Source organism: Salvia hispanica, chromosome 2 (assembly GCF_023119035.1).
Source record: "Salvia hispanica cultivar TCC Black 2014 chromosome 2, UniMelb_Shisp_WGS_1.0, whole genome shotgun sequence".
Lineage (NCBI taxonomy): Eukaryota > Viridiplantae > Streptophyta > Magnoliopsida > Lamiales > Lamiaceae > Salvia > Salvia hispanica.
Genome location: NC_062966.1, coordinates 28,220,229 through 28,234,008, shown reverse-complemented (window position 1 = coordinate 28,234,008; position 13,780 = coordinate 28,220,229). Strand labels below are relative to the sequence as shown.

The following is a 13,780-nucleotide window of genomic DNA, read 5'->3' as shown; positions in this document are numbered from 1 at the left end:
ACAGCCCGTAGATGACAAGATAAGAAAAGTCTTATCACGAAAACGAACGCGATAACAATGTTATTTCATTTTTGTTGACACAACCCGATAACACAAAATGTGGACAAACATTACAGACTAGAAAAAGATAATAATAAACAGCCCACATTAAAATATACACTAGATAAGACTGACATATCGTGCATGTTGGCTTGACACAATAAACATTCTAAACGAACATGAACAGACAGGGATAAAACATAGACGTAGACTAACATTATGAATTAGAACAAGATTGTAGACAACATTGCAAAATATATATATTAGCTAAGCCTAGGCCCGCGCAAACAGTGTGTCGGATCAAACAACAAGACCAAACCCGGACAGCTAATTGATTCCCATTTTGCAAAATCGCAAAAGATATTATAGGTGCAGTAGCGACAACAATATTACATACAACATCCCAAAATATATATAGTAGCCAGGCCCCACATATAGTGTGTTCGGGTCGAAACGGTAAGGCCAAACCGAACAGTAAACAACAAAGAAGACTTATAACCCAAAAACTACACCACAAACAAACCTTCCATACAAACAAACTAACTAAAATGAGATCACATTCTCGAGTGCGAAATTCTTGAGGGAGAAAAGGCTAGGAGTGAAAATCATGGCACTAACGTAATTCTATGCATTTGCATCATTTAACATACCGACTTGTTGAATAGTTCTTGTCTTGCTGGAGTAGTAGATGAGCCGCTTTTCGTCCAGCAGCATCAAAATGTCACCATCCTTAAAAAGTTTAATTGGTGTAACACCCATATATTTCCAATCAGTTGCAAAATCCCAATCTATATCAAAACCATTTCTACTTATCTTGTACAATATGACCTTCATCAACCAGATGACAATATCATCTTCCCATGTGTACGAATAACAGAGGCAGTCCCTCAAAGTAGACAACTCCCTGGTTTGATGGCCACGTCCGTCTACAGGCGGAGGAGGAGGAGGAGAGAAGATGTCAAAACATTCGGTTTCAAGATCGAAACCACAAACCCATAAGGTAAGAGCCAAATCATCTTCTCCTCCTATCCAATGGAGGATGCCATTAAAAACAATGTATCCAGCCGAACAGATTCCGATACCAGAAACATCGTCAGCCTCAACGCGCCTCCATGTTCCTGTTCCAAGGGTGTATACATGACGATAAGAGTCGGAACTCGCGTTTACATCGGTACAGAGCACCTTATATTGCCCGCTATTTTTGCTCATTCCAAATCCGTAACTAAGCATATCATATTCATCATCATCATCATCATCATCATCATCATCATCATCATCATCTAAAATGTATTCCTCAGGGCACCAGAGCTCGATATATTGACGAGTGATCGGATTGCATATAAAATGAGGAATTTGAGGAAACCCTCCCTGTGAGTGTATAAGAAGCAATCCATTTGCAGCCATACCTACCAGTAGTTCTGATTTTTCGTCTCTAATTTCGAAATGTGTGAGCGGAATTTAATGAAGATCATGGATCTCTAGATCGGCTCCGTCTTCGTCTTCAAATTCGAAAATCGAGCACCGAGTAGAGTTTATCTGCTGCAAGAGAGCTAGGGCGGGTGGGGTTTTGAATTCGAAATCGTCGGAATCGATTAGATTGAGCCATGGTTTGCAAACACACTTGCTTAACGCAATGCTTCGGAGAGGGAGGCGCGAGAGGATGTCGGAGGTGGAAGAAATTGCGCTCCATTGATGGTAGAAATGGAATGCTTATAGTGAAGAAGAAAGAGTAGCAGCGGCAAAAATATTAGAATTTAGGGCTTCTTCACATTAAATACTACGGATTATTATTTTCTTTATTTTCGAAATTAATTGCACTCTTAATTCTAAGGAGACATCATTATTTAAAATTGTGAATAACAGAGAATTTTCTTTTAACCTCAATTTTTAAACTCTGTCTTCGTTGCCTCCGTTGGAACGAGGGCGCCTAAAGGGTAAAGGCAAGTGAAGAGACGACGGGTTAAGCCGGCGGCCCTTAACCAAGTAACACCGTTACCAAGCAATTGAGCTCCTTATGTCTCGTTTGGGCTTAAACCTGATCATGTCTACGATGCAGCTGGCTATAGTAATTGAACTGGGTAATGCCACGATGCTCAACCCCAAAATGTTAAGCAAGCTCACAATCGAGCTTTTCCGATTGCGTTACATTTACTTACTGAAGTATGACAATGATACCATATGTCATTAAAATTATGTGAAGATCTATAAATAACTTAACATTTGATGAGTGAGTTGCACTTTTTTGTACATTATCAAAAGAATCATACAATTAAAAATGTTACTAGATCTTATAACTTGAAACAATTAATGTAATTCACAACACGTCCCTTCTCCGTCCCCTTAATCCTATCCTCTGGGACATCACTGAAGCCAACTAGGGTCAACCATTGATCGTTTCATGATCGAAAAAATTGATTTTTCCTTTTCAAGAAGATTTAAATGTTCAGTCTGATTTTTAAAATGTTGGGTGAAATACCAAAACTTGAACCACTCCAGCAAAAATGAGTCTATTCCATATATATAGACAGTGCCCCACAATATATATGCTCCTAGTAGTCAGACAAGATAACTACACAGTATCAAAAGGATAAATCCTAAAACATTCAGCACAAACACATCTTGTACAAATGCAAAGCCAATCAAATATAAAAATGTTAAGAACGAATAAATAATACAAAAACAAGAAAGAGATATATGGTGATTTTTATAAGAATATTTGTAAAGAAATGAGAGAGAGAATTAATAAAGTAAGGGACAGAGAAAATACTGAACATGGTGAAATACCAAAGATAAGGGCTTCTTAATGTACACATCCTTCCTTTATAAAAATTATACTCATCTTTGTTATTTTGGTGCATCCACAAAATGAGTCCGATAACTTAGAAAGACAGTATCAATCCACTACGTATATAATAGCACAACATGATAACAAAACATGATATGGTCAAACCCGAGCACCGCACAACAAGAAAACCTTCAACACGAACACATCTCGTACAATTAAGACAACAAAGCGATTTAACAATATAAACTAGAGTGAGATTATAGACAATAGACCACAATAGTTCATATTTGGTACATCCTCATAAAATCAGTCCATTTCCATTTATAGACATTACCCCCATTAAGATATATATAATTGCGCGACACGATTAATCAAACACAAACATAAACTCATAAGAAATTTAGGTTGTGTTGACACAACACGACAACAAACAAACACTTAAGTACATTAATATCAACTCAGTCCGAGATTACATTCTCAATTCCAAAAGTCTTTAGTGAGAGAAGGACAGGAGTGAAAATCATGGCATGGGTAAGGTGATTCCGCACATACAATTCCTCAAACTTACGGAGTTGTTCCGTAAGCCTATTGGAATACTCAATCGTACTGAGTGATTCATCAATCGGACCGAGATGTTCATGAACCAGACCGAGTTGTTCAATAGTACCTGTCTTGCTGGAGTAGTAGATGAGACGCGTCTTCTGGTAGTAGAAGTCAATGTGTTTTGTCACCATCAACATCAAAATGTCACCATCATTGAAAACTTTGATAGGATAATCAGACTCTATTCCATAGCAATCGCCAAAATTTAAATCAAAACCATTATAACTCAACCTGTACTCAAAGGTCCAAGATTCCTCGACTCGGTATTTCTTCATCGACCAGAGGAATATTATCGTTCCACGCGTAAGAAACACACAGACAGTCCCTCAAAACACTCAACTCCACATATGGATGCTCAACAGTGGCAGGAGGAGCAGAGAAGATGCTAAAATTCAACGTCAAAACCACATATCAACAAGGGTCGAGTGGAGTCATACACGTTCCAGTGGAGGTTTCCGTTACACACAATCTGTCCGTCTGAACGGAATCCGAAACCAGAAGCAGCGCCGGCTTCAAGGCGCCTCCATTCTCCCGTCCCGAGGGTGTACACATGATGAGCAGATCCGTCGTGATTGATGCACACGACCTTATATTATTGCCCACTAATTTGACTCACACAGAATCCAAAACTCAACCTATAATTCGGCGTCAAGCAAGCAAGGTCGGGAGGGGTTTCGAAATCGGAAAGAAGGGATTTGGCGAAATCGAGAGAGCAGAGGAGATTGCGCCATGGTTTGCAGACGCATTTGCTGATTGCAAGGGTTCGGAGAGGGAGGCGTGAGAGGATGTTGGTGGTGAGCACTGATGGTAGATTTATGAAGAAATCACGCCTCCCCATTGATGGATTTGAATCAATGCTTGAAGAAGAAGAAATGAAAATTGCGGCAGAGTTGCGTTTGCTTTGTGAATTGGTAATTAGGGTTTCTTCTCAGTAGGAGTCTTATTTATTCTTTTTTTGCTTTTTTAAATCCAATTAATTTTGTATTTTTTAAATTTGGTAGAAAAAGGAATCAAACACAGTACCTCCGCAGATGCAAGAGGAAGTAAGGGTTGTGTTGGCTCTGTGTTGTTGGTGTGTGATTAATGTGTGGTGCACGAACCTCGAACACTAGCATCGAACGTGTTTATGATACTGAACTTGGCGTTAGTTCCAACGCGGCCTTCTCCAATCCTTTCCACGCGCAATGGCATGTCAAACTGAGCATGCTTCTAAAGAGCGAGTAGGTACCATCACTCATTGTAACTGTTGATATGGAGTAAAGATAATTCGATAAAAAAAAATAACGAAAATAGAGAAAAGCCAAACTCAATAGAAGAACAATACTCCGAAGAAACCCTATACTATCCTTTGAAGAGGCCTAATATTCCCCTCACTGAAGGCTACTATTTATACGATAATATACACTTTATTTTTCGAGATATCTAGCTAAGAGTGTAAAGAGAAGCTATTTATAGGACTTCTAATAAGTCTATTCAAGGAAAGTAAAGCAACATATAAATAAATAAATAAGGAAACAATTCCTCAAATTTAAAGTAATCTTCGACAAAACTATTATAATCTCAAGATATAATGAAGATCACTAGCTTCATTAAAAACATACTACGCACACATACACACACACATACATAACTCACTACGTGGCGGATCTAGGGGGCAAGAGGGCGGCAGTTGCCCCCTCCCGGCCGTTTGGACAACCTAAACTTTCCTTTGAATCGAGCCAAAAATAGCATATCCGCCCCCTCCGTGGAATGTAGAAATATATTTGTTTTCAAAAATTCATATATAAAATGTAGTAATCCAATGGTTTGGTTGTTGGAATTTTAACTAAGAGGTTTAAGGTTCAACCCTCATCAAGAACAATATGTTTAACATTCTTTACTTTTTTTATTTTACCAATTCATATTTCTTCTTATTATCAAAATTATACCTTTAAATACTTTATGAAATCTAAACTTTTACTAATTTGCATATATTATGTTGTTATATTTATTAATTAATTAAAATCATTTTTAATCTTTTGTTAAAGTTTTTTTGTCCTAAAGTACTTATAATTTGTGATCTACGCATCTTATTCTCTATGTAACAAAATATACATTTTAAATATTTTTAAAATCTGAATATTTACTACAGTCCTTATATCACTTTGTATATAATATTTACAATGGTTTTGAATGCATATAATAATTAAAATAATTTTATATTTTAAAATGAATAATACATATTTGCATGCTAATAGTACATGTTTATATTTTACTAACAAAGCTAGTGCTACTTAAATATTTATATAATATTATTTAATTTATTATTAAAAATAATTCTATTAAATATAATATTTAAATATTAAATTTATTAATATTTAAAATACTAAATTCCGCCCCAGCCATTTCCGGGGTCTGGATCCGCCATTACACACACTATTGACTATACCACTCACAATCAGGGACGGAACCACCAGCGGCTAAGCCACCACTCTAGCGGGGGCTTGGCCGGTCCCAAAAACCTCTCACCTATGGTCTCCCTCCGCGCTGGTGCCCCGGCGCCCTAGTATTGAATCCAAAATACTTACAGTAACCGGCGCATAAAATTTTAGGGAAGAAGATGATTTGTAATTGGGCTTCAAATCACGTAGTATTATTAGTTGTTGGGCCTTAACTTATATCATATTTTTAGGACTATTTTCTAGTAGTATTAAATTTTAACCAACCCCAAGTGTAAACATTTACACCGTTGTCAAGCTGAGAAATTCTTTTTCACCAATTTTGTTCTTTTCTTTATAATTTACTTTTTTTTTCTCATTTTATTTTCATTTTTTCAACCACGAGTGGGAAACTTGTCACCAAATTGTCCAAATTTTAAATCTTAAAAGCATATAAAGTTTGCAAGCACAATAATATCAATCTCCTCACCATAAACTTAATGTTTCATGTTAAAATTTAAAGTACAATGCACACAATATTCATCGATTTAATAATCAATTTTATATATTTCATTATTTTAATTTTTTCATGACGTAGAATCAATTAAAAGATGAATAACTAATTTACAACAACTATTTTAGTTTTGATTCTAAACATCTCTTTATAGATATATTTTGATTTTAACGAAACAATAAATCGAATTATATACATAGTAGTATATTAACTATTTTTTTTTATATTATTATTATTTTTAATATTGTAATAATATTATTATTTTATTAAATTTCAGTACTGGCTAATTTGTATTTCTGGTTCCGTCCCTGCCACAATACACACACTACATACCACTGGCGGATCCAGTTCATAACAACAACGGGTACCCAAATATATCTCTTCATATATATTAATTGAGTTACAACTTTCAAAATATGCATTGTTCTAGTGGTTGCTAATGTCTCTTTCCTACTTGGAGGCAGGGCTTCGATTCTTCCCCACGTTTATTTTTTTTGCTTTTTATCATTGCAGTTCTTTTACTATACTTTTTATGTTTATCATTCCTTATGTTTTTTTTACCATTGTACTCCTTTTACATACTTATTCTACTTTTTTATATTTTAAATTTTATTGCTTTTTATCTTTATCATTGCTTATGTTTTTTTACCATTGTACTCCTTTTACATACTCATTCTACTTCTTCCCCACGTTTTATTTATTTTTTGCTTTTTATCATTGCAGTTCTTTTACTATACTTTTTATGTTTATCATTGCTTATGTATTTTTACCATTGTACTCCTTTTACATACTTATTCTACTTCTTTTATATTTTAAATTTTATTTTGTTTGTATGAATTTGATATCTTCTGTTTTAGATATTAATTTATTTTGTTTGTTATTAATATTGTATTTGGTAAAACATCGAAATGAAATTATACATTCTATAAAAGTATTATTTTTTATTTTAATATATGTGATTTTAAATTGAAGATTATTTTTAGATATAATTTTAAACATATTTTTTTGTTATATACTATGTATTAATTTATCATGAAAGTCGCACACCCAATTGAAAAAGTTTGGATCCGCCACTGCTACATACCACATGTGTGTATGAGTGTGCATGTGTGCAGCGTGTGCGAATGTGTGTGTGAGTGTGAGTGTGTGCAGTGTGTGTGTGAATGTGTGCAGAGTGTGTAAGAATGTGTGAATGTGTGTAGTAAGTGAATGTGTGTGTTATTCTACTTCTTTTATATTTTAAATTTTATTGCTTTTTATGTTTATCATTGCTTATGTTTTTTTACCATTGTACTCCTTTTACATACTTATTCTACTTCTTTTATATTTTAAATTTTATTTTGTTTGTATGAATTTGATATCTTCTGTTTTAGATATTAATTTATTTTGTTTGTTAATCATCCATTCTATAAAAGTATTATTTTTTATTTTAATATATGTGATTTTAAATTGAAGATTATTTTTAGATATAATTTTAAACATATTTTTTTGTTATATACTATGTATTAATTTGTCATGAAAGTCGCACACCCAATTGAAAAAGTTTGGATCCGCCACTGCTACATACCACATGTGTGTATGAGTGTGCATGTGTGCAGCGTGTGCGAATGTGTGTGTGAGTGTGAGTGTGTGCAGTGTGTGTGTGTGTGAATGTGTGCAGAGTGTGCAAGAATGTGTGAATGTGTGTAGTAAGTGAATGTGTGTGTAAGAATGCGTGAGTTGTGAATGAATATGTGCAATGTGTGTAATTTAATAAATATTTGGAACTCTACTATTTGGAAATGAGGGGTTTCGGAATCGGAAAGAAGGGATTTGGCGAAATCGAGAGAGCCGAGGAGATTGTGCCATGGTTTGCAAACGTATTTGCTAAATTGCAATGCTTCGGAGAGGGAGGCGTGAGAGGATGTTAGTGGTGAGTTCTGATGGTAGATTTGCGAAGAAATCACGTCGCGCGATTGATTGATTGAATCACTGCTTGAAGAAGAAATGGTAGATTTGTACAGTAATCACACCCCATTGATGGATTGAATTGAATCACTATTGCTTGAAGAAGATATGGTAGTCGCGGCAGAGCTGCGTATGCTTTCTGAAGTGGTAATTAGGGCTTCTCCTCAATAGTATTTGTTCTTTTTTTACTATTTAAATCCAATTAATTTCTGACTCGATTTATTTTAAACACGAGAAATACCCGCAAGTGTACGGGGCTAGTGTAGCAATAAACAAGTATGAGTATCGTATCCACGAAGACAAATTGTGCAGCTCAAGTACCACGAACCAATTTTGACTACTATCTAGAAAATCCGGAAGAGTTGGTTTTGATTTTGAAAAACAATTTAACATAAACAAGACAAAAGCACGCAACAAAAGACGAGTTTCAAGTAAGAGAACGAGGTAGAGTCTTGGATCCAACTACAACGAACACGATGTGAACAACTCAACAACTTCGATTACCCATTTAAAGTCTCTAGGATTACTAGGAAAGCCGCTAGTCTAGGCTAAGCCCTCTCTCGAGTGCACTTAACCAGTTGATTAATTATTAATATTGAAGTCTCCTTCTAATACGTCATAATTAACTCCTTAAAACAAAAGGCTCAAGCCCTCACTCTAGAATTCCTTCTCTCGAATGCAAATTATCTAGGTGTTGTTCATTCTTTTATCAATCCTAATTGGGTATCTCTCGATTACTCAAACTAGGACAACAAACCCAATTGGTAGCTAAGCAATTGAATTGAAAAGGCACAAGAACGAAACAAAGAAATCACAAGAGCAAAGGTAATCAAAAGTCCTTGAATTAATCAAAAGCATTCATTGTAGTCTTCACCAAAACTCTACAAAAGATTTAGCTACTCATATCCAAAGCAAATTCACAAGAGAAATCCATAGAAAGAGATTTGAACATAGTAAACTAATAAAGATACTCCCAAGGGTGAATTGAATGGGCAAATCGTCTTCGTCTTCAAACTTGTTGATGAATCGGACTCTTTGTCGCTTCAATCTGCTCTCAAAACGTGGAAACTGCTTCTGGGGCGTGTGGAAAGTGTGCTGGAGTCGAACCCTAGGTCCTATTTATACCCGGGGCGAAAATAGAAGAAATTCAGCAGTTACGAGCAATTCGCCCGGCCGGGCGATTTTTGAGTAGCAAAACGCCCGACCGGGCGTTCTTCTTATCACACGGCTTGGGCAAAACGCCCGGCCCGGGCGTTTTTCCATGGAGAAACGCCCGGTCACAGAGGATACGCCCGGGTTGGGAGGCCAAACGCCCGGGCTGCAGTATAAAAACGCCCGATCAGTGTAGTGAAACGCCCGGCCTCCTGCTTTGGTACCAGTTTCGTCCGTTTCCACCTGTTGTGACTACAAAAACTCGACAAACTCATCAAAACACTAAAATAAGGGATCATAGATGAAAACTCAAGTAAAGTGCTACAAAATACTCAATTATGCACTTTCAAACATCCTACACACTTGCTAAACTACGAGTTTATCAACTCCCCCAAACTTAAACACTTGTTTGTCCTCGAACAAAAAGAAAACAAAGAAAAATAAACTCTTGCAAGTGTGTTGGATTTTCATCATTGCCTCAGTACAAGAAAACAAGTCATCATGCATCATTAACTTCGCAAACAAGTAGAACCATATCGAACATTGCTTCAAGCTACTAACACGTATTCCACCTTGTCAATTACCCTCACTGGATGTGTATAGTGTAATTTTTTCAATATGCTCTCGCGCTCAAAGTGTATGGGTCAAGTATGTAACTCTCAAGTCAATCAAACATGTATAGTTTACCATAGGCTTGCTCGAAGTCTAGACTCTCCTCTGCTATGTTGTGACTATAGATTTAGGATCCGAAAGGTCTTTTCTTAAGGTTGTAATGTAAGGCTTTTTGGTTAGGTGAGGAACATTTGGCCAAAGTGACTTATAATCCCAAAGATGAAACTACAACTACTCTGCCCATGGGTTTTACCATTCTCCGTAGACTAGGCTTTGCCTAAACTCTTCTCAACTTCCCAATCCTCATATTTTTCTTTAGCAACTCTTATTCAATCTCAACTCAACCTCCTTATTTAATCAACCCAGACTTTCCCTTTTCTTTCTTTCTTTCCCTTTTTTTTTTTTTTTTGAATTTTTGCATGCTTTGCATGTCATTTATTTTTTTCTTTTTCTCTCTTTTTTTTTTTTTACTTTCTATTTCGAAACCTTCTTGCTACAACAATATCCTTTCCCAAAAATTTCTTTTTCTATGACCCAACAAAGATTCAACCCATATTTTTAGCTATCAAAGAAAAAGGCTTAAGCTCAAAATTGGCTAGCAAAGAATTATGATTCGCAATTTGGTTCAAGGTTAAGATAAGGCTCCAAAGAATGGCCTAACGTCCTCTCCTATCACTATAACCACTTTGCAGATTCAAACAGACCGCGAGCAAGTTCTAGAAACATATAGCATAGTCGATGAAAAATCACACATAAATTTTTTAGATGTCTCAATCCTCACAAGGTGGTTTTTGGCAATAGACAAGGCAACGAGCAATTCACTTTAGGCAAATCACAAACAGGAACACAAGTCACTTAGCTAAATCAACAAGTTTTCGCAAATATATATTTTTTTATCATAATCATCATAGGCAACTCATCCAACAAACATGCTTAGTTTATCTTACCAACTCACCCATTTCCCATTTCGAATTCACCCAAGGAAAGACTCGACCAACAAAAAAAAAAAAAAAACACAAAAGCTAGACACCAAAAGAAGAAAATCAAATAAAAGCAGATAGACTGTCCTACTATCACTACATAAGATGCCATCATATCAAATTAGGGTACATGCCAGAATCACTCAAGTCACCACAAATTACATCACGGGGAACACGAATTAGGGAGAGGGGAAAGAGAAAAAGGCCCAATTCCACTAGACACCCCCCCAAACTTATTCCAAGCCAAGGCAAGGATAAGTTTGAAAGAATGTGGAATTGGGGCGGACCTCTACTGATTCGGTGGGTGATGAGGTGGTCGCCACATGGCCATGAAATCTTGCTGCTGCTGCACAAAAGTGGCCCATCTTTCATCCTGCCGGGCATAGAAATTCCCAAATTGGGCATTGATGTTCGCCCACTGATCATTGCTCTGCTGGTGCCACTGAATCCATTGAGCGTCGTTGTGCTCCCGCAGCTGCTGCATGTTCAGCTCCACGCTGTCCAGCCTATTGTTGATGGCATCAATATCCTCCTCAATCCTGACCCCACGGTTCCTCCGTCGTGAGGTGCTTGGCTCGGCCCCATCTCTTCCTTGTTGGGTCGGTCCCTCTTCATTCTCTTCTTCCTCCTCTTCCTCGTCCTCATCTGCTGCTTCATCACCGCTTGGCTCCGGGCTCGCCACATATCCGGGTGGGTTCCCTGCTGTGATGTGGTGGTGGGCTGGGCTTGTTCATCAACCAGTTCTCCCGTTGCTCCGGTCCGTGGACATGAGTTGTGTCGGAATTGGGGAGTGGGAAGTGGTCGCCGGCCTTTTGTTTCAAGTAGATCTGGCCATGTTTGTCCGAGGCCATCACAGCCGTTCTCTTTAAGAATGTGATGTCCAGGACCGGACTCGGCGACTCTCCAATGTCTGCTATCATGCCATTCAGTGGCACCTCGAGATGGAGGGCAATGGCGGCCACCACCGCACCAACACACAGAGTCCCGCTCTTCTTCTTTGCGGCCCGTTCGAGATGTTTAATCATGAAGTGGCCCAGATTCAGCGCTGGTTGTCTATACAAGATTTGCCACAACAAAAATAGCTCGTCTCTGGTGATGCTCCCATGCTCCACTCGGGCGAAGGGGAAGCAGACGCATGCCTTCTGGAGGATGCGTAAGACAGGGTTCCGGATGGAAGAGCTCTTTGCCCTGTTGGCAGAAAACTTCCTTTCGCCCGTGATCTCCTGCCAGAACCTGTCTGTACTGTGGCTGAACTCATAGGGCATCTTGGACACCTCCCCCGTAATTCCAAATATCTCATTAAGCAGTGCTAACGGCATATTGTGTACGGTATTCCGCAGCTGAAACGTGATGGACTCGATTGCGTGCCGAGTCTTGTTCACCGTCAGCGTCGAAAGGAACTCCAGGGTGAGCCGATGGTATGATGGGCGGCCCTGTGCAAGGAACAAGCCCGAAAGCTGTCCGACCTCACACAACTCCAAGAAAGATTGCTCGATCCCGAGCTGACGGAGTGTGAAGAGGCATGGGAGCCTAGCTACTTGGTAAGGCAACTTGGCGAGGGATTTCCACGTCTTCTTCTGGTCGGAGGTGAGGTTGACACCGGAGGGACTGGGACCGGGAGCCATGATGGCCAAAGAATAGGGGGCATTTCTAAGAAGAAGGAGATGCCGATGACGACGATCGTGGAAGTTAAGCTCTTTGATGTGTGGGGCGTCGACTTCATGGGGCCCTTCCCTCCATCTAATGGGTTCCAATACATCCTCTTAGCCGTGGACTATGTATCAAGGTGGGTGGAGGCCATTCCTACCTCAACCAATGATTCGAAGGTGGTGACGAAGTTTGTTCAAAAGAACATTTTTACGCGATTTGGCGTACCACGAGCTATTATTAGTGATGGAGGTTCCCACTTTCGCAATAGGTGGCTAGAGGCGGTGTTAGCAAGATATGGAGTAAAGCATCGGGTGACAACTCCGTATCACCCTCAAGCCAATGGCCAAACTGAGTTGGCCAACAGAGAGATCAAACAAGTTCTTCAAAAGAGTGTTAAGGCGAACCGGAAGGATTGGGCACTCAAGCTTGATGATGCTTTATGGGCGTATAGGACGGCCTATAGGACTCCCATCAGAATGTCACCTTACCAATTGGTGTTTAGGAAGTTGTGCCACCTCCCGGTTGAAATGGAGCACTCATCGTATTGGGCGGTGAGGCAATTGAACATGGACTTCACTAAAGCCGGCAAGGGAGGATGCTTCACCTCAATCTACTTGATGAGTTTAGGAATGAAGCATATGCTAATTCCTCCATCTACAAGGCAAGGATGAAAGCTCACCACGACAAGATGATCGAGAGGCGTGAGTTCTACCCAGGAGACGTCGTTCTACTCTTCAACCACAAGTTGAGGCTCTTCCCGGGCAAGCTGAAATCTAAGTGGTCCGACCCCTTCACTGTTAAGGAAGTCATGAGCAATGGAACGATGGAGCTCTTTGGACCCGATGGCACCACCTTCAAGGCCAATGGTCAAAACTTGAAGAAGTTCTATACTAGGGAGCAACAAGACGAAGTCTTTGTTGTCGGCTTGATTGAGTAGGTGGAGATTGAAGAGCGTCGAGCATACGACGGTAAAAAGTTGCGCTATAGGGGAGGCAACCCCTAGTAGGTACATTTATTGCTTTTGTGTGTGTTTTAGCTTATCTTCTTAGTGTGTTTGAGTGTTTACATGGATAGTGCTAAT

General features: G+C 38.6%; 1 protein-coding gene across 1 annotated transcript; it reads right to left on the bottom strand.

Moving 5' to 3' along the window:
- Positions 1–663: 663 nt before the first annotated feature.
- LOC125206692 (F-box protein At1g47340-like) lies at positions 664–4,265 on the bottom strand. Its single transcript, XM_048105932.1, has 3 exons — positions 4,044–4,265; positions 3,377–3,696; positions 664–1,261 (listed from the first exon to the last, which is right to left on the bottom strand). The coding sequence occupies exons 1-3, from the start codon at positions 4,263–4,265 to the stop codon at positions 664–666; spliced, it is 1,140 nt and encodes a 379-aa protein (XP_047961889.1).
- Between the last annotated feature and the right edge of the window lie 9,515 nt (positions 4,266–13,780).

Bases quoted from the DNA above. Each gene is read 5' to 3' on its own strand.
- LOC125206692 (XM_048105932.1), bottom strand. From the start codon at position 4,265: ATGGGGAGGCGTGATTTCTTCATAAATCTACCATCAGTGCTCACCACC. The intron at 3,697-4,043 runs GTGAGTCAAATT...TGGTCGATGAAG, and splicing joins GGTTGAGTTTTGGATTCTGT to AAATACCGAGTCGAGGAATC. The intron at 1,262-3,376 runs GTATGTGCGGAA...TGATATGCTTAG, and splicing joins CTCCGTAAGTTTGAGGAATT to TTACGGATTTGGAATGAGCA.